Below are 18,090 nucleotides of genomic sequence, written 5' to 3'. Positions count from 1 at the left end.
AACGTTTAGGGCGTTCTCAAAATAACTTTCGGGGTATGTTAATCTTTTCCATACACCCCCTCCCCCCTTCTGATCGGTAAAAAGTTGTTTTCTATGAACGATTTACACTGTGTTTGTGTTCGTGTTCGATTATTTATATAATGGATATTTACTTATTACCCGAGACATGTACAAACATGAGCTAGCAACCAAATGCAAAAAAACTAAATAATATTAGGTACAACAATAAATAAGGCCAGTATCGACTTCTAGTTCTAAGGCGGCCCTTGAAACATGAAGACCGTTTTGATTACGCTCTGTCTTTTGACCGCGGTCCGCTCATCTTTAGTTGTTTATGATTCTGGCAACGTTCCGACGGAAATTTGCTTTCGAAAAACAGTAAAACGCCTCTTTTCGAATTCTTCGTCGCTAACTGTGATCGCGGAAGACAGTGATCGGTGCAATATCGGTTGGTTTCACGGGACGACCCCCGTTGCCGTTTTTGACATTCGAATGAAAGTGACGGGTGAACGGCATTTGCCCACGGGTGGCGATTTTGCGATTTGCGCGACCAGTATTGAAGGGGTGGCTGCCGCGTTGTATTTAGTAAAGATGCTGAAATATAGCATAGAAAGAGGCTATTCGGGCATAAACTACTTGATAATTAGCGCCGCGAGTATTGACGTGTTGTATGCGCGTTTATGGGCCCATAACCTGCTGAACTTGGTCGTTTTAAGTTACGGTTCTGGGGAAGAGATCTTGAGCGTGGCGAACCGTTACAAAGCTGAGAACGAATGTGGAAGAGTCGTTAGGTCGATCAATGAGGAGCCCTGCTCTGGAAACCGGAGCTTGGAGTTTGGAAAACTGAGCAATCTACATCGTTGCCGAATTTCTTTGATTCTTTACAGTAAGTCGCGGTTTCATTTCTCAAGAAAATCACCAGACTCGCGTTATGTATTCTTCATTATGGAAACCATGGCGCTCTACTTTAATGCATCATTCCATAATATTGTTGCGAATACAACACAGCAACTGTTTCAGTTCCTAAAGAGTGACTATACTGGCTTGGCGATCTATGGAAACAACGACGCGTCTGCTAATACGATGACTATGCCGATTCTAACAAACTCCATTGTGTGGGTAGTACCGAAAGCCTTACCGGTACCAGCAATCCGAGTGATACTGCTGGCTTTCACGAGTTCAGTATGGTTTTTAATCATCACGGTTTTCATCGGCACCTTTCTGGTATGGTGGTTTGTTGTCTCCTGCGAAAATCGACGGTTCCGACTCGAAGATGGCTTCGCCTCACTGACCAACGTGAGTTCCCTAACGATACTCGGCTCCATGGCGAACGAACCCAAAACATTTGCTTTGCGTTACATCTTCATGACGTACTTGATTTACTTCATCCACATCAGCTGCGCGTTCACCTCCAACTGGATTAACCTCCTCACCATTCCACAGTACGAATTTCAAATAAAGACTTTGAAACAACTCGCCGAATCGGATTTGCCCATCGTTATCGCTGAGAATTTTCGAAAGCACTACTTCAACCGGAACGACACCAACATCGAACTCTACGACAAACTGAAGAACAAGTTAATTCCACGCCACGGTCACATGGAAATGTGGAAAAGCGCTCTGGACGTCTACCACTATCGCAATTGCGCGTGCATCATTGCACGACAGGATTTAGACCTTTTACGATCTACGATCTACGAACTGAAGGTTGAAATAATTGAGGATAACTCTTTGACTGGTCCTTTTCAGGTACGATTCGTGCACACGGATAACACTTACTTCGTTCACCTACGCCGTTTCCTCCAAGTTTTCACGGAGACTGGGATCGGGCCGGTTAATTATAGGCGATTTGAGGATGATTACTTTCCGCAGAAGAATGAGACATCTTCGGAGAAGATTAAGCTAACCCTGCACCACTTGTGCTTTGCCTTCGCCATACTTGGCCTAGGCTCAGTTGTATCTTTAGTTGCTTTTTTAGTAGAGCTGTCTACATTTTACCTTTCTAAATAGACGCACCCATTTCAGATAAATTGACAGAAAAATTAATGCGCACATTAATTCACAAGTTTCCCATGGCGTTTTGTGTTTTTCAGGGCTCTAGAGGCTGTTGGAAACAATGTAAGACACGAGATTGAATAAATCTATTTTTAAAATAGAGCGTTTCGTCTACCCAAACACTTGATACACCCCCCTATGTTCCCTCATAAAAAAAAGTTCGATGATTTTTTCTCAAAAATGGAGAAGAACGTAATAGCGGGGTTGTGGGGGTGTGGAACATCACGTACCCTCAGCAAAAGAGGGCTCGGTTTTTCTTTCCCCATTACCCCTACTACTCCCGTAGTGGTTCTTGGAGAATTGTAACTGAATCTTCTTATACTCGAGGATGTTACCCTACGGTACTACATCCTACACGAGCGCTCACCTTTTATCCTTTTCTGAAGAGTATTCCTCCACAGGATCTTGGTTAAATGCCCAATGGTTTTTCCCAAAGTATGTCCGGAACTAGCACTAAGCTTTTTTGCGAAACATAGTGTCGGGGAGGGTGGAGGGGGGTATGGAATACAACCCAGCAACACCTTCTATATTAGAGCACTCAATAATTCTTTAGCACGATCACTTCATCGTTAGTTTTGCGAAAATGTAATCGAACTTTCGTACACTGGAGGCCCCCCCCCCTAGTATACGAAGATTTTGTCTCAAAAGTTAAAAGAGGATGTTGGGGGTATTAGAGAACGAATTATCGAGTCCTCCTTTGTTCAAGGTGCTGCTAGGGAGCATTGGTTAGAGGAGTATCCAGCAGTACCTTCGCCAAAGGAGGATTCGATAATTAGTTCCCTAATACTCCCAACAACCTCGTTTAGCTTTTGACAACAAAATCTTCGTATGCTGGGTCTGGTGGGTATTCCATACCCCCCACAGAAATACCCCCCAGACCCCCCGCTGATACGTTTTCCCACAAAAAAGTTCATACCCTCGTAATTAGTTTGAAAAAAGACAGACGAATCTTTCTTTTCTGTGGAGTATGGTAACACTAATTGCTGTTGGGAAACAACTGAACATCGAAGGGTCTGGGGGGTATGGAATACCCCCAGTATACCACAACCCTCTGTGCTACGTTTTCCCACAAAAGCGATACTCTCATAATTCTCTTGAGAAAAGGACAAGCGAATCTTAGTTTCTTTTGGATCCTGCTAGTACTAAATGTTTTTGGGGAACAACTCAGTACCTATCGGGGGGTCTGGGAGGTCTGGAAGAAGGACTGGAACATGCTTTTTCTAGTACCCCTAGCACTTTCATGGTATCTTTGGGAAAATGTAATTTAATCTGACTATGTGGATCTAGACTTCCTGATTTTCCCTCTGCCCCAGGACTCTTTTCATCCCTTTTGGGAAAGAGCTGTCTGTGATTTCAAGCACTTTCGTGTGAGTGTTAACTGTTAACTCAAGACATTGTTAGGGTCGAATGTAGCACCGGTGGTCTAGAGGTGTAGGGTATCTCTTAGAAACTACTCTTTGGCTAGATAATTTTGCTCTACTAGCCTTAGCGGGATAACCGAATCTGTGTTTTTTTTTCTTAAAAAAAAAGAAGTTCGCCTACTTACTATATGTCGTCTTATATAAAAACAGTCGCAAGGTAGCCGCCCACTACAAACCTTGTCTTTTTTTCTTCGCATGGGCTAGATAGAGATGAAACTATAATAGCATAATTTGTGTACAAATCACAAGCGACCAGTTTTGCAGTGAGCGGCTACCTGCGATGATTGACGTGACTGTTTTTATACTAGAAGTGCTATAGTAAACTAATTCCTCCGGGACATACAACAATTTTTTTCTGCGCACTTTTTCGTATGGTGTTCCATTTTTTAATTAAGCTTCTTATATCTCTCTCTCTCTCTCTGCCTACCAGGCCGTCTGGAAAATAATATCTTCCAAGTCATGGTGAAATATGGAAGAAATTCTTTCTTCTTCTTTGCGGTATTAGAAGAAATTTCGAAAACATCCAGGGCCGTTTTGGTGACTTTTTTGCACCTCTCAACCTTTTTCTTGAAATAAATGAAAGAATGAAGCAAGAAAGGAGGTTTTTTTTCACATTCGCCTCAGATAATTGAAAAAATAAATTGCGATAGCCGCTTGCGTAACGTTTGCTTGTATTACCATAACGACTGTTGTCGCTTTGAAACACCGAACCGAATAAATCCGGTTGTATCAAATGTAACACTGACCCGTACGAACCCGATTCTAAATTTATGTTTATACGCTTTTACGCAAACGCCATCGCGAGGATATTGTGGTGTTTACTTCACCTCCGCTTCCGGATAGCAACTGAAAGTAATCAGTCTCGTGACCGTCAAAATAGTCAATCTGTGCGGGTTATCGAACTTTGCGTAGTTAATAACAATGAAATTTTGCGCCCCAATAACGAAAACAACTGCCCTAGTGGATTTCAAGGTACTAAATTCCTCCCAAGAAAAAAAACGATTCCATGTTGCTTTTCCTACACCTTTCAAAATCTTCGGCCGCTTCGTTGACGGGGTACTTCATTCCCCCTTTTACATTCTTCTTCATTCTTCACAGCGTACAGTCCTACTACGAGAGTGCTTAGGACTGATCTTGTTCAATAATATAATAACGTAACCATGGGGGGGGGGGGGGCAGTTCACTGTCTTTTTTTGTACATCTATCAAACTGCAAAGTGCACCGTTCTCGTTCTATTTTTTATTTTAAAAACGGGTCTTGGACTCGAAAATGTTCCTTCGCCTATATTTTACCACTCGTAAATAAAAGGCATTTCTTCGAATCAAAAGTTTTTCTTCGTCCCGAAATTTAGGAGTGCCAACAAATCACAAATGTGACGTACGAGACAACGCGTCAACCGTAGACTTGTTTTGAACCCAGGATTTTGCCTTTGGAAGCGCTTCAAGATGGTGGCCGTGTCATCCGGGAGCCCGTATAATATACAGCCATCACCGTAGTTAGCCTAGGGACGTGCCTCTGAACTTTCAAAGGCGCGACATCCTAGGGACTAATAAGAAGTACGGTCCTCTCTAACTAGTCCTCGCATTCGGCCACAATAGCACACTGCCAGCCGAAGATAGCCCCCCCCCCCCCATTTTGTCAACAACTGCATTCAATGCAGCCATAGTGCAACTCGACCAGGGGTGGAACCCATATGAAATATAGGTTCCGGTTCTATGGATTCAGTTTCGGTTCTGGTTCCGGTTCCATTTTTTTTTCGGCTCCAACATAAATAAATAACAGTATTATTAAAAAATAAAAATTATTATTAATTATAGAAAAGAAATAATACACAAAATTAAAGTGCATTATTTGTTTGCATAAACATATTTTTTAGGTTTAGTTGAAATTTTTAGCTTACGCGTTTGTTTCGCCGCTGTGAAAGGCCTCTCTTTTTCTACTTTCATTTTCTTCGGCAGTAGCTAACTATTGATTTTCTGATACACTCTCCAACTCTCTTACAGTTTTTGATTCATTTTCGGTGTTAGTCGCTCTTAAATATTTTATATTTGATAGGAATTAGTGGGACAGCGCTGAATAAAATTGAGAATTGGGATTTTTGATTTTCCCTCTCACAAAGCGCAACGTGTTTATACTCTACCTACAAGAGAGAAAGAACCGAAAAATACCGGTTCTTTGACACTAATAATAACGGTACAGGTATCGGTTCCGATTGTTAAAACTTTTTAAATAACGGTTCCGGTCCCAAGTGAGGCGTAATCGATTCCGGTTCCGGTACCGGTTCTTTTCCGTTCCGGTGCCAACCCTTGACTCTCGATTATCGATCGTCTTCCATTTTTCTATGTTCACACTTCATTTTTCTACCGTTCTCCTAATTTATCCTTCTATTCTCTTTCCCCCCATCTTCCTTTTTTCTTCCTCCCATCACCTTTTCTCCTCCAATTTTCTGCTTCGTCCTCCAGAGAGAAACTTTCTCCCGCCCTTTTTTATTTTTATTTATCTGAAACTCTGCTAAAATCAATGTCACTGAAGGTCAAACGTGTACGTGGGTTTGAAACTCTGCTAAAATCAATGTCACTGAAATTTCAAACGTAGACGGGATTGTAATCGTTGCCTTAAAGGTAACCGAAAGAAAAACATGATTCAAGGTCAAACGGTTTGTCAAGTAGGGGTTGTTGTCGAAACTAAAGTGGTTCTGGGCGGGGTGAGACGCCTGTAGCAGCATTTTTCGGCATTAGCATTAGTAGATAGGGGGCCACCTATGAAAGACTGTCACATGACGCGCAAGACGTGAGGTTTAAGCGTGGTCTAAACTCATTGAAGGTGATCGTGGTTGTACTACAGTCCTGTTAAAAAACCGGTCTGTTCATCAAAAACTGTTTCTGATGAACAGTCCCGATTTTTCACAGGCCCGTTTTTTTAAACAGACCTGTAGTTTATACCGCAACCACGATGTCCTTCAGTGAGTTCAGACCACGCTTGAACCTCACGTCTTGCACGTCATGTGACTGTCTGGCCTATTTAGAAATAAAGGCCAAAAACTGACATGCTCTGTCCTTTCGTCTTTATCTTCACTTCCTTGCTTTTTACTGATGCACTAACCAGGTCCAGGTCAAAAGTATTCACGAAATTACTTAACCTAACAAAAGCTCGGTGTAATGTATTTGTATTATAATCATATAACGAGCATATTTTACTTGTTAGTTTAGACGTATTCAAACAAGCGCACAACAAATACAGAAAATTAAATAATGGTACAGGAAATAAGACAAGTATCGACTTTTAGTTATAACCCAGCATTTGAAACATGAAGACCGTTTTGATTTTTCACTGTCTTTTGACCGCGGTCGGTTCATCGTTAATTGTCGATGCAACAGGCAACGTTTCGACGGAAATTTGCATTCGAAAAACAGTCAAACGCCTCTTTTCGAATTGTTCGTCGCTAACTGTGATCGCCGAAGACAGTGATCGGTGCAATATCGGTTGGTTTCACGGGACGACGCCCGTTGCGGTTTTTGACATTCGAATGAAAGTGACGGGTGAACGCCGTGTGCCTACGGGCGGCGATTTTGCGATTTGCGCGAGCAGTATTGAAGGGGTGAACGCCGCATTGGATTTAGTAAAGATGCTGAAATATAGCATAGAAAGAGGCTATTCGGGCATAAATTGCTTGATAATTAGCGCCGCCAGTGTTGATGTGTTGTATGCGCGTTTATGGGCCCATAACCTGCTGAACTTGGTCGTTTTAAATTACGGTTCTGGGGATGGGGTCTTGAGGGTGGCGAACCGGTTCGAAGCTAAGAACGAATGTGGAAGAGTCGTCAGGTCGATTGATGAGGAGCCCTGCTCTGGAAACCGGAGCTTGGAATTTGGAAAACTGAGCAATCTACATCGTTGCCGAATTTCTTTGATTCTTCTCAGTAATTCGCGGTTTCATTGCTTAAGAAAGTCACCGGACTCGCGTTACGTGTTCTTTATCATGGAAACAATTGCGCTCTACTTTAATGCCTCATTCCGCACTGTTGTTGTGAGTAGTTCAGAGGAGCTGGTCCAGGTTGTACGTACTGACTATACTGCCTTGACGGTCTACGGACTCAACAGCGCTTCGGCTAATACGATGACTATGCCGATTTTAACAAAATCCATTGTGTGGATGGTACCGAGAGCCTTACCAGTACCTGCAATCCGCATGATACTGTTGGCGTTCACGAGTTCTGGTTGGTTTTTAATCATCACGACCTTCATCGGCACTTTTCTGGCATGGTGGTTTGTTGTCTCCTGCAAAAATCGACGGTTCCGACTCGAAGATGGCTTCGCCTCACTGACCAACGTGAGTTCTCTAACGATACTCGGCTCCATGGCGAACGCACCGAAAACGTTTGCTTTGCGTTGCATCTTCTTGCCGTACTTGATTTACTACATCCACATCAGCTGCGCGTTCACCTCCAACTGGATTAACCTCCTCACCATTCCACAGTACGAGTTTCAAATAAAGACCTTGAAACAACTCGCCGAATCGGATTTGCCCATAGTAATTCCGGACAATTTTCGAAAGCACTACTTCAACCGGAACGACACCAACATCGAACTCTACGACAAACTGAAGAACAAGTTTATTCCACGTCAAGGGGACAACGTAATGTGGAAAACCGCTCTGGACGTCCACCACTACCGCAATTGCGCATTCATCATTGCACAACAGGATTTAGACCTTTTACGATCTCAAACGAGCTACGAACTGGAAGTTGAAATAATTGAGGATGACTCTTTGCCCGGTCCTCTTCTGATACGATTCCTTCACAAGGATACCAGTTACTTCAACGCCCCCCTACACCGTTTCTTGCAAATCTTCACGGAGACTGGGATTGGGCCGTTCAATTTTAGGCGATTTAATGAAGATTACCTTCCGAAGAATAACGAGACATCTTCGGAGAAGATTAAGCTGACCCTGCACCGCTTGTGCTTTGCCTTCGCCATACTTGGCCTAGGCTCAGTTGTATCTTTAGTTGCTTTTTTAGTAGAGCTGTCTACATTTTACCTTTCTAAATAGACGCACCCATTTCAGATAAATTGACAGAAAAATTAATGCGCACATTAATTCACAAGTTTCCCATTGTGTTTTGTGTTTTTCAGAGCCCTAGAGGCTGTTGGAAACAATGTAAGACACGAGATTGAATAAATCAATTTTTAAATAAAGCGTTTCCTCTACCCAAACACTTTGTACACTTCCTCCCAGACACCCTGGTGCTATGTTCCCTCATACAAGAGCTATGTCTTCAAAACTCTTTAAAAATCGCCCTTTTTTCTGGAATAGTTCGATGATTTTCGAAAATTAATACTGTGAAGTATACACCCCCCCCCCCCCCCAGCACAACACGGGGCAAATCGATTGCCTTTTCTCGAGAACTACCATTTTGCAGTCATCTCCTCTTTCTTTTTTTTTCTCGGCGGGGAGGATTATCTTTGATAATGAGAAAGTTATAGGGCATTACAGAAATCGATTAAATTGGAGGAACGCTCCCTAGCGGACAAACGATTAGCCATAGTTGAATTCTGTTCGTGATTGAGCTCCATACACCTAGGTTCATTTTTTCTATCTCAAAATAGTCTCCAATTTGAGTCAGGTTTAAAACTGGAATAAAAGGTAACGAGGAAGGGCGCGGGTGAAACTAATCGGACACATGAGCACAAGAAACAAAGGCAATATTTTAAAGTGACGCCGTCAGCCATTTTTTCGTATTGTTATCGACTGCATTAGTTACTATGGAAACAATGACCAAAACAAAAACGCCATAAATTCATGGCCTACTATTGAAAAACGGTAAAAAAGGTTTTGGTTCATGGTTAACATTCAAAAAATATAAGTTGTGATACATTAATGTAATCAGGACAAAGAATGCAAAACAATTGACGTTACAGGGTGTTGCATTTAAAATTTTTTGACTACGCCACTCGATTCTACGCGGAGATATCTAAAATAAGCCTTTTAGTCTCTCTATTAACTGATTAGAAGTCTTACAATCGATATCGTTATTTGTCTTATTTGTTCTAATATTATTTATTTCTTTTTGGATTTGTTTGCCTGCTCGTGCGCGCTTGTTTGTACACATCAAGTAAATATCCATTATATCAATAATCGTAATACAAGTACAATACAACGAGCTTTTGTTTGTTAAGTTATTTTATGTACACAACTAGCGTAAAAAGCGACTTTTTTTAGTGATCCCCATGTGGGTGGGGGGGGGGGTACCTTTTCTCAAACATGAGGTCGTTGGTAGTAATAGAGGAATAATGATCGAGTCCTCCTTTGCCGAAGACACTGCTGGCCCGTAATGCTGGTAGATATTTAATCGTACCCCCAGACCGCCCCCCCCCTTCGTCAATCAACAGATCCGTACACTTTAAAAGTTGGGGAAGAGTACTGCACGAGTCGCATGCGCAATAGATGGACATTTCTTGAATGTGTGCCTTTGAAAGCCGCATGACGATTTCGTCTCGTCTCAGGGGTGGAGGAGAATCGTTTGTCACAGTCGCCATTTCTCGCCCGGGTGAGGGGGAGGGGTTATTGCAAACCCTCTAGACATCTTTGTCTTCCCCCAGACCCCCCGGTGCTAGGTTCTCCTCCAAACTATCTAGAACAATTACCATGCTTACGACTTCCTTGAGAAAGTCATCAAATTCCTTTACACGGGTGTCTTAAGGTCTGAAAGTTTTGGTAACACGGGGGGTAAGGTCGAAGGTTCAGAAATTTACAGCGAACTTTCTGGGGGGGGGGCAAAGTTAGAAGCTTTAGGTTAAGTTCCAAGTGAATATGGAATACCCCCCAATATATACGGTGGGTCTATTGTCATAAAAAAAATCACCAGTGTATCCCCAGAAAATTGTCTTTTTTCTCCAGCACTCTCGTGGTGAGCTTTGGGAAACGGTAATTGAACCTCAGTGTCCTGGGGGGTATTCCAGACCCCCCGGTACCGCGTTCTCCATCGTATTTCGCATTGGAAGGGGATATGTGGCAATTTTCCCAAAAACGGTAATGAGTTGTGATGGCTAAATGTCCTATGGGGGAAAGCGTGCCACCGGGGGGTCTGGGGGGTATAGAATACCCCCCAGTATATATACGGTGGATCTATTGTCATAAAAAAATCACCAGTGTATCCCCAGAAAATTGTCTTTTTCCTCCAGCACTCTCGTGGTGACCTTTGGGAAACGGTAATTGAACCTCAGTGTCTTGGGGGGTATTCCATACCCCCAGACCCCCCGGTACTGCGTTCTCCATCGTATTTCGCGTTGGAAAGGGATATGTGGCAATTTTCCCAAAAACGGTAATGAGTTGTGGTGGCTAAATGTCCTATGGGGGAAAGCGTGCCACCATACCCCCCAGTATACATACGGTGGGTCTATTGTCATAAAAAAATCACCTGTGTATCCCCAGAAAATTGTCTTTTTCCTCCAGCACTCTCGTGGTGACCTTTGGGAAACGGTAATTGAACCTCAGTGTTCTGGGGGGTATTCCATACCCCCCAGACCCCCCGGTACTGCGTTCTCCATCGTATTTCGCGTTGGAAGGGGATATGTGGCAATTTTCCCAAAAACGGTAATGAGTTGCGATTTCTAAATGTCCTATGGGAGAAAGCGTGTCCTGGGGGTATGGAATAACCCCCCCCCCCCCAGTATACAGTGTATCTCTTGACTCCACCTCCATTCGCTCTCTTCCTTTCTGCTTCCAGTTTCATCTTCTTCTGCCGCCCCCTCGTCTACTTTCACCATCTCTTTTTGTTCCTTTTCTCTCTACTGCTTTCATCTTCTCACTCTTAAGATTGTTTAGTATTTTTACAGTTTCTGAATTCTCCATCCCCAGCTGTATCTCTAGTATCAGTAGAATCTTTTGAAATCTTTAGGGACGATTGAACCTTTTAAAGTCCATACAACCTTTAGGGTCATTGTTCTCTTTAAGGGCCCATAGTATCTTTACTGTTTTGAAGCTTTCAAAGCCTTTAGACATGTTGTTTATTGAATTATCCGTTTGCAAAAATAATTCCTCGCGCCATCTGTGGGGCAGTCATCGAATTGACAAATAATATTGACGTTTCGCTTAATTTCATAACCTCACAGACGCGAACGGTTCATGACCGGAACGCAAAACGGCGCCCAAACGATGGTATGTCACGCTTTCTCTTTTACCACCAGCTTCCGCTACGGCTTTCAGGTGAGCGAATTCCAGGGGATGAGTTTAAAGTCTGCGAACATCTGCACAGTCCCCCAGAGGAAGCACGATATATTCGGCGACAACAGATGGGAAACTATGGTGAGTTAATGACCCCAATGTGTAGTAGATGGCGCGCGAATACTGAAGTCTATGTCTTGAAGCACGAGCGTTACGTGTCCGAGGCGCGCAACTCCGAGGCGGACGTCGTCTTCGTCGGCGATTCCATCGTGCAACAGCTGCAGCTGACGACGCTCTGGAACGAGAAGATCAATCCGTTGCACTGCCTCAACTTCGGAATTGGAGGCGATAGGTGAGGCGGTCTTTCGCGTTTAGATCCGTTAACGCGTCAGTTGGCAGGGTCGAGAACGTCCTGTGGAGGCTGCTGAATGGAGAGCTCGAGTTCGCCTGTACGCCGAAGGTGGTGGTGCTCTTCGTCGGCACTAACAACACCGACTGCACCGCCCAGCAGGTGTACGAGGGGATTTGTCACTTAATCGACGTCATCTCCACCAAATTGGGGGATGTTAAAATAGTACTTCCGGTTTGTGACAACTTCGCCGGCGGCTCTCCTTGCCATTGCAATGTTTCAGACTCTTCTTCCGAGAGGACAGCATCCGAGCGCCAACCGCGAGCGTAACATGCTGGTGAACGAGCTGTGTATGAACAATTTCGATTCGGTGTCCGTTAATCCCAACGTGCACGTCGTCCCCATCCACGAGGACATCGTCCAGGGTGACGGAACAATATCCCATCACCTAATGCACGACTATTTGCACTTAACCGACGAGGGGTATAGTAAAGTGTTTGGCCCCGTGTATGAGAAACTGGCCGCCTTAATGAGCAACACAATCTAGTTAATTTTGTGCCCTTGGCATTTGAGGACGTTTCCGGAAATATTAAATGTTTCTAGTTTTTGTACTAAATAAAGTAACAGATGTCATGTCGCGCCCCTAAATTCTATAAAACCCACCCTTTGTAATGCTGTTTCGGCAAAATTTGACAATGTCGATTGTTTTGGGAGACTCGACTTTGGATCACGTGAGAAATTCAGTGTCCTGTTTATAAAGCTCATGGGAAGATAAACTGAAGCGCGCTTCTTTGCCACGTCACTAACTTGATAAATTACGGTACCTACAAATAAACAATTACCTCAACGCTGTATAAACGGCCTCGTTATAAAATGAGTCATTTTAATTTGAATCCCAGATACATTTGGGTGGGGTGAGGGGTGGTAAAAATAAAGGGTCACTGATGGGAACAGATAAAAGAGTATCGCGAATTTGGGGCCAATTTGCAGATCCAGCAGCCCCGATGCTCGCGGTTCGGAGCGAAAACCTGATTGGTTACTCTTCAATATTGTTTATAAATTCCCGGCTTATCGATAGGTGGGAGTGCGTAATTCAGTACCAGTTCAACTTCCTTACCGTTGATACGTTACGGGTTACGTACTTTTTATCGGTGTAGCCAAAGCGTGTGGTGAGATGAAGGGTAAGTTTCTCTTTAACATTAACCATCGTAGGAACAGGAAATGCCAGAAGGGCGAAGTTGCTAAAACCACCCCCTTCGGGCGATTCTTGATTCAAGATCGTGTAATCTAACTTTCGTGGTAGTCTTTGAGGAAAAGTAATCGCCTCTCCGTCTCCTGGGGGGGTATTCCAGGCCCCTCGGTACTACATTTTTATGAAGGGCCAGTCCAATCCTGCTTTCCTCAGGGTTATTCCACACCTCGCAAGATATTAGTTTTTAAGTTCGATGGTAAATTCCCGTAAACTATCGTAGAAGTGCTAACAGTAACAGGTATTCCATACCCCCCAGACCCCCCGGTACTACGTTTTTGGGAGGGGAGATGCGTATCCTCCTTTCCACAAGAGTATTCCATACCTCACAGGATATCACTTCTTAAGTTCAGGGGTATTTTATGGAAAAGTTTCGTTGTAAGTGCTAGCAGTAAACGTTCTCGAGGAATAGCGAATCACTGGGGGGTATGGAATACCCCCCAGCCTGAAGAGAGTGTCCTCGGCAAAGTAAAACTCGATAACTCCATTTGATTTTCCCCTATCCCCTTTGTGGTAGTCTTTGCGAAAATGTAATTGCTTCTCCACTTTTCTTCTTCCTCCTTTCTCTTTCATGATTTCCTTCAGCCCTCTCTCGTTCTCCACCCTTTATTCTATCTCTCATCCTCCTGCCGCTTTCACTCACTTCCGCCCTTCTCCTATTTCCTGCCGCTGTCTTCTTCTGCTCATTCTATTATCCCCTTCTTACTTTAATCTTTGCGTTTCCCACTTACGTTTCTCCAATTTCCCCCTCCTTTGTCAGTGTTCTAAGCACTTAAGCACTTTTACCTTCCCTTTTCATCTTTCCGCCATCCTCCTTTTCCTGTTGTCCTCTTTTTTTCTTGCATCATTAGTTCTTCGGTCTTCATCTTTCTTCGCCCTTGGTATTATTCGTCATTCCTCTTTCGTGCCTCCTCTTTTCCCTTTCCCTTCATCATCCATCGCGCTTTCTTTTTTCATGGTTCCCGCTTCGTTTTTTCTTCCGATCTCTTCTCTTCCTTCTTTTAGTAAACTTTCCATAGCTTTCTTAGAGATCTACAATAGACTTTCTATACACTGTACAGGGGTTCTATAAGCCCTCCATAATGTCTATAGACTACGTAAACTCTCCATAGAATCTGCATAGATCTTCCATAGAATCTCAATAGACTCTTCTGAGTCTCTCTGTAGATTCTCTTTAGATACTCAATGGACCCTCCATAGGCTTGCTATAAACTCCATAGAATTTGCACTTCTTATAGACCCTCCGTAGACTCAATGGACTATTGGAATCTTCATTGACATTCCATAGACTTTATATAGAGTTTCCTACCTCTATTTTTCCCATGGATACTTCATGGTCCCCCTGTGCGCTTTCCATAAACTTTCTGTGGGCTTTTTAAGGAATCTCGATACTTTGCACAAACTTTTTATAGACTCTCCTTAGATTCCCCATAGATTCTTTAGACACTCAATTGACTCTCTATAGACTTTCCATAAACTCTCTATAGACTCCTCATAGAATCTCCATACCTACGCATTGTAAAGATTTTTTATAGATTTTCCGTAGACTTTGTAGAAGCTCTATAGACTCTTCTTATACTCCCTGTATAAGGGAAACACCGGGGGGTCTGGGGGGTATGGAACACCCCCCAGCCAGCAAAGACTGCCCTCAGCAAAATAAAGCTCGATAATTCTTTTTATTTTCCTTGTTTCACATTTATGATGGTCTTTGGGAAAATGAAATGGCATTCTCGTTTGCTGGGGGGTATTCCATACCCCCAGACCCCCCGGTGCTACGTTTTCTTCCTAAAGAGTATTCCCTACTTGACAGTATCGTGGTGGTTTTACTCTCTGCTTGTATTCAGGGCCATTTTCTCGAAAATGATCGTGCTCACACTACACTTTTTTGGGATTGATGGAGGAACCGGGGGGTCTGGGGGGTATGGAATACCCCCCAGCCGGCAGAGACTGCCCTCAGCAAAATATAACTCGATAATTCTTTTTATTTTCCTTGTTTCACATTCATGATGGTCTTTGGGAAAATGAAATCGCATTCTCGTTTGCTGGGGGGTATTCCATACCCCCCGGTGCTACGCTTTCTTCCTGGAGAGTATTCCACACTTGACAGTATCGTGGTGGTAAGGTCGCTGTCATTTTCTCGAAAATGATCGTGCTCACATTAATTTTTTGGGGAATTTAGGGAAAAACCGGGGGGTCTGGGGGGTATGGAATACCCCCCAGCCAGCAGAGAGTGCCCCCAGCAAAATAGAGCTCGAAAATTCTCTTTACTTTACTTCTTTCACTTTCGTGATTGTATATCTTTGGGAAAATGAAATGGCATTCTCGTTTGCTGGGGGGTATTCCAGACCCCCCGGTGCTACGTTTTCTTCCTGGAGAGTATTCCATACTTGACAATATCGTGGTGGTAAGGTCGGTGTCATTTTATCGAAATTGTTCGTGCTCACATTAATTTTTTTTGGTTAGGGGGGGGGGCGGGGGGTCTGGAGGGTATGGAAATGGAATACCCCCCAGGCGACAGAGACTGCCCTCGGCAAAGTAGAACTCGATCATTCAATTTTCTGGCCGTCGATCTTATCTCTAATATCCGGATGCCACGAGGTTGAAACAGTGCAAAGAGCACCGTTGCACTTGCACTAAGAGCCCAGAGACGGAAGTAAAAGGGAGAGCCAGAGACAAAGAGGAAGGCTTGAATAATTCAGTTACACGCACAGATTAAATCGGATTGCTTTATCGGATTCACATTAAACCCTAATGGAACGATGCCAATCTCCCTCAGTCAACATGAAGTGGATCATTACCGCGCTCCACTACTTTGTCGGTCTCGGAAGCTTCAGTGGGAGATGGGGGAGCGCAATTACCGCAATTTACAACGTCGCCTTTGCTTTATCCCTCTCGGTGCTGGGAGTAATCGTGTATTTGGAAGAGAAGCTACTTTACAAGGGGTAAGTGGTCAGATCTCAGTCCGCTGATACAGCTGAATGTTGCAGATTTAGCATCTACGCCACGTGCTTGCGTTTCGTCGCCTTTTACGTGGGAATCCTCGCGGCATGCGTCACCGTCGTCCACGGCACTTACAATCGGCGTCATCTCCTAGCGCTGCAGAGGGAGATCGAACAATTCTTTGAGGAATTTCGGAAAACGTTCCCATACACTACCCTCTCCTCCTCCCGAAGGCCAGTGCTGGTTGCCATCATTCTCTACTCGGTGGCCGTTCCGTGCGTGGTCAGCCTGGAAGACCAATTCGTCAGTGGGTCGTTTACGCTGTCCTGCTACCTCACCACGCTAATCTCCCTCCTCCACACCGATCACGTGGTCGCACTACTAACCACCTGCAGGGACACCTTCGAGGGGCTAAACCAGTACATCTACGCTGAAACGAAACCGCACCTCTCCACGCTCGAGAGGATCTCCATCGCGCTTTCTTCCCGCCTGATCAACCTCGACGTTGGACTGAACGAGATGATGCAAAAACACCGGGAAATCGGCTCGCTGACGGTGAAGGTGGCGAAAGCGTTCACGTTAACCGTCGGCCTGCAGTTCCTCTCGACCACCTTCGCGTTCACGGTGCTCGTCTACACAATTTTAATGCGCTTCATTTCGCAGATACAGACGCGCGTGTCGCGGTACAGCGCCATCTACACCCTGGATCTGGAAACGGCACTGCACTGCCTTCAGGTGTTTTTCATCGTCAGGGCCGCCGAGAACGCGACGAGGTCAGCGAATCGCATCGCGATCGTCTTACACAGTCTGAGAGGCTTGCACCCCTACTTTGGGGGTGAAACGGTAAGCTGCGATTTTAACTCTGATGCGCCTCAGCGGCTCCTTTTCAGTTCAACGAGTACTCCTTGCAGCTGCTCAACGAGAAGCTCGAGCTGACGCTTGCTGGCGTGTTCGCGATCGATTTCAGTCTTCTCACTGGTGTAAGTAGCGTTGAGGCGAAGTGCTAGTGATCTCCAAGTGTTTTCAGACGGCGGTGGTATTCACGACGTTGGTGATAATATCCTTGCAGAGCGACGAAGATTTTTTAGTGACAAACCCGAAGACCATGCAGATATGGACAAAGCAGAATCGCACCGGCGGAAACGACGTAGTTTAACTGGGAATGTTTTGTCTACGCCACGTTTTGTTGTCACGAAGCTTGTGGATTAGTAGTTATTAGGCGATAGATGAGATTAGACCTTGAGGGAAACTTAAGGCTCTTCTTTGGCCACCTGTGGCACTCAGCATTTAAGGAATTGTTTGTGCTTTGCAAATTAAAATCCGAGTTTTTATTGTGTGACTGTTCGCATATACATCAATGCTAGCGGTAACCGTTTTTGAGAAAGAACGACGCACATGGGGGTCCCGGGAGTATGGAACACCCCCAGACCCCCCGGTGCTACGTTTTTGGGAGGAGGCAGTGATATACAGCTTTCCTCAAGAGTATTCCACTCCTCACAGGATATCAGATCTTAAGTTAGATCGTATTTTCTTGAAAACTTTCGTATAAATGCTAACATCAAACATTTTGAATGGAGAAAGAAACCCCGGGGATCTGGGGGGTATGGAATACCCCCCAGCGAGCAGAGAGTGCCCTCAGCAAAATAGAGCTCGATAATTCTTTTTATTTTTCTCCTGTCCTGCCACTTTGAAACATACCCATTTTACTATGGGATATGATGAGTTTTTTTGGGAGGTTTTTGCTATACGTAACCCCGTTGATAAAATGAAAATGACATGATCTCCTGAGAACCATGTATACTCTTTTGGAATAATTGCCCCTTGTTAGACAAGGCGTGGGCCCCAATTATCCAAAAAAAATCCCAAAAGAAACTGCTCTATATAATTTCACTTTTCATCAAAATTGTACAAG

At 44.2% G+C, this 18,090-nt stretch overlaps 2 protein-coding genes across 2 annotated transcripts; both read left to right on the top strand.

The window, feature by feature from the left end:
- The first annotated feature begins 11,520 nt into the window (after nucleotides 1-11,520).
- Nucleotides 11,521-12,622, top strand: LOC116161703 (platelet-activating factor acetylhydrolase IB subunit beta-like). Its single transcript, XM_031475148.1, has 5 exons — nucleotides 11,521-11,634; nucleotides 11,683-11,781; nucleotides 11,844-11,992; nucleotides 12,040-12,223; nucleotides 12,273-12,622. The coding sequence occupies exons 1-5, from the start codon at nucleotides 11,602-11,604 to the stop codon at nucleotides 12,534-12,536; spliced, it is 729 nt and encodes a 242-aa protein (XP_031331008.1). The 5' UTR covers nucleotides 11,521-11,601; the 3' UTR covers nucleotides 12,537-12,622.
- Nucleotides 12,623-15,746: 3,124 nt separating this feature from the next.
- Nucleotides 15,747-18,030, top strand: LOC116162087. The gene is made up of 4 exons (XM_031475621.1): nucleotides 15,747-16,180; nucleotides 16,226-17,021; nucleotides 17,069-17,158; nucleotides 17,206-18,030. Exons 1-4 carry the CDS (start codon nucleotides 15,990-15,992, stop codon nucleotides 17,332-17,334), a joined length of 1,206 nt encoding a protein of 401 aa, XP_031331481.1. The 5' UTR covers nucleotides 15,747-15,989; the 3' UTR covers nucleotides 17,335-18,030.
- Nucleotides 18,031-18,090: the final 60 nt, after the last annotated feature.

The sequence above is a fragment of the Photinus pyralis genome, unplaced genomic scaffold, assembly GCF_008802855.1.
Source record: "Photinus pyralis isolate 1611_PpyrPB1 unplaced genomic scaffold, Ppyr1.3 Ppyr1.4_LG10, whole genome shotgun sequence".
NCBI lineage: Eukaryota > Metazoa > Arthropoda > Insecta > Coleoptera > Lampyridae > Photinus > Photinus pyralis.
The sequence above is the reverse complement of the archived record's forward strand: the minus strand, read 5'-3'. Positions and strand labels throughout refer to the sequence as shown.

Coding starts and splice junctions, on each gene's coding strand:
- LOC116161703 (XM_031475148.1), top strand. CDS start 11,602: ATGACCGGAACGCAAAACGGCGCCCAAACGATG. Junction 11,635..11,682: donor AAAACGGCGCCCAAACGATG/GTATGTCACGCT, acceptor TACGGCTTTCAG/GTGAGCGAATTCCAGGGGAT. Junction 12,224..12,272: donor ATGTTAAAATAGTACTTCCG/GTTTGTGACAAC, acceptor GCAATGTTTCAG/ACTCTTCTTCCGAGAGGACA.
- LOC116162087 (XM_031475621.1), top strand. CDS start 15,990: ATGGAACGATGCCAATCTCCCTCAGTCAACATGAAGTGGATCATTACC. Junction 17,022..17,068: donor CCTACTTTGGGGGTGAAACG/GTAAGCTGCGAT, acceptor GCTCCTTTTCAG/TTCAACGAGTACTCCTTGCA. Junction 17,159..17,205: donor ATTTCAGTCTTCTCACTGGT/GTAAGTAGCGTT, acceptor AAGTGTTTTCAG/ACGGCGGTGGTATTCACGAC.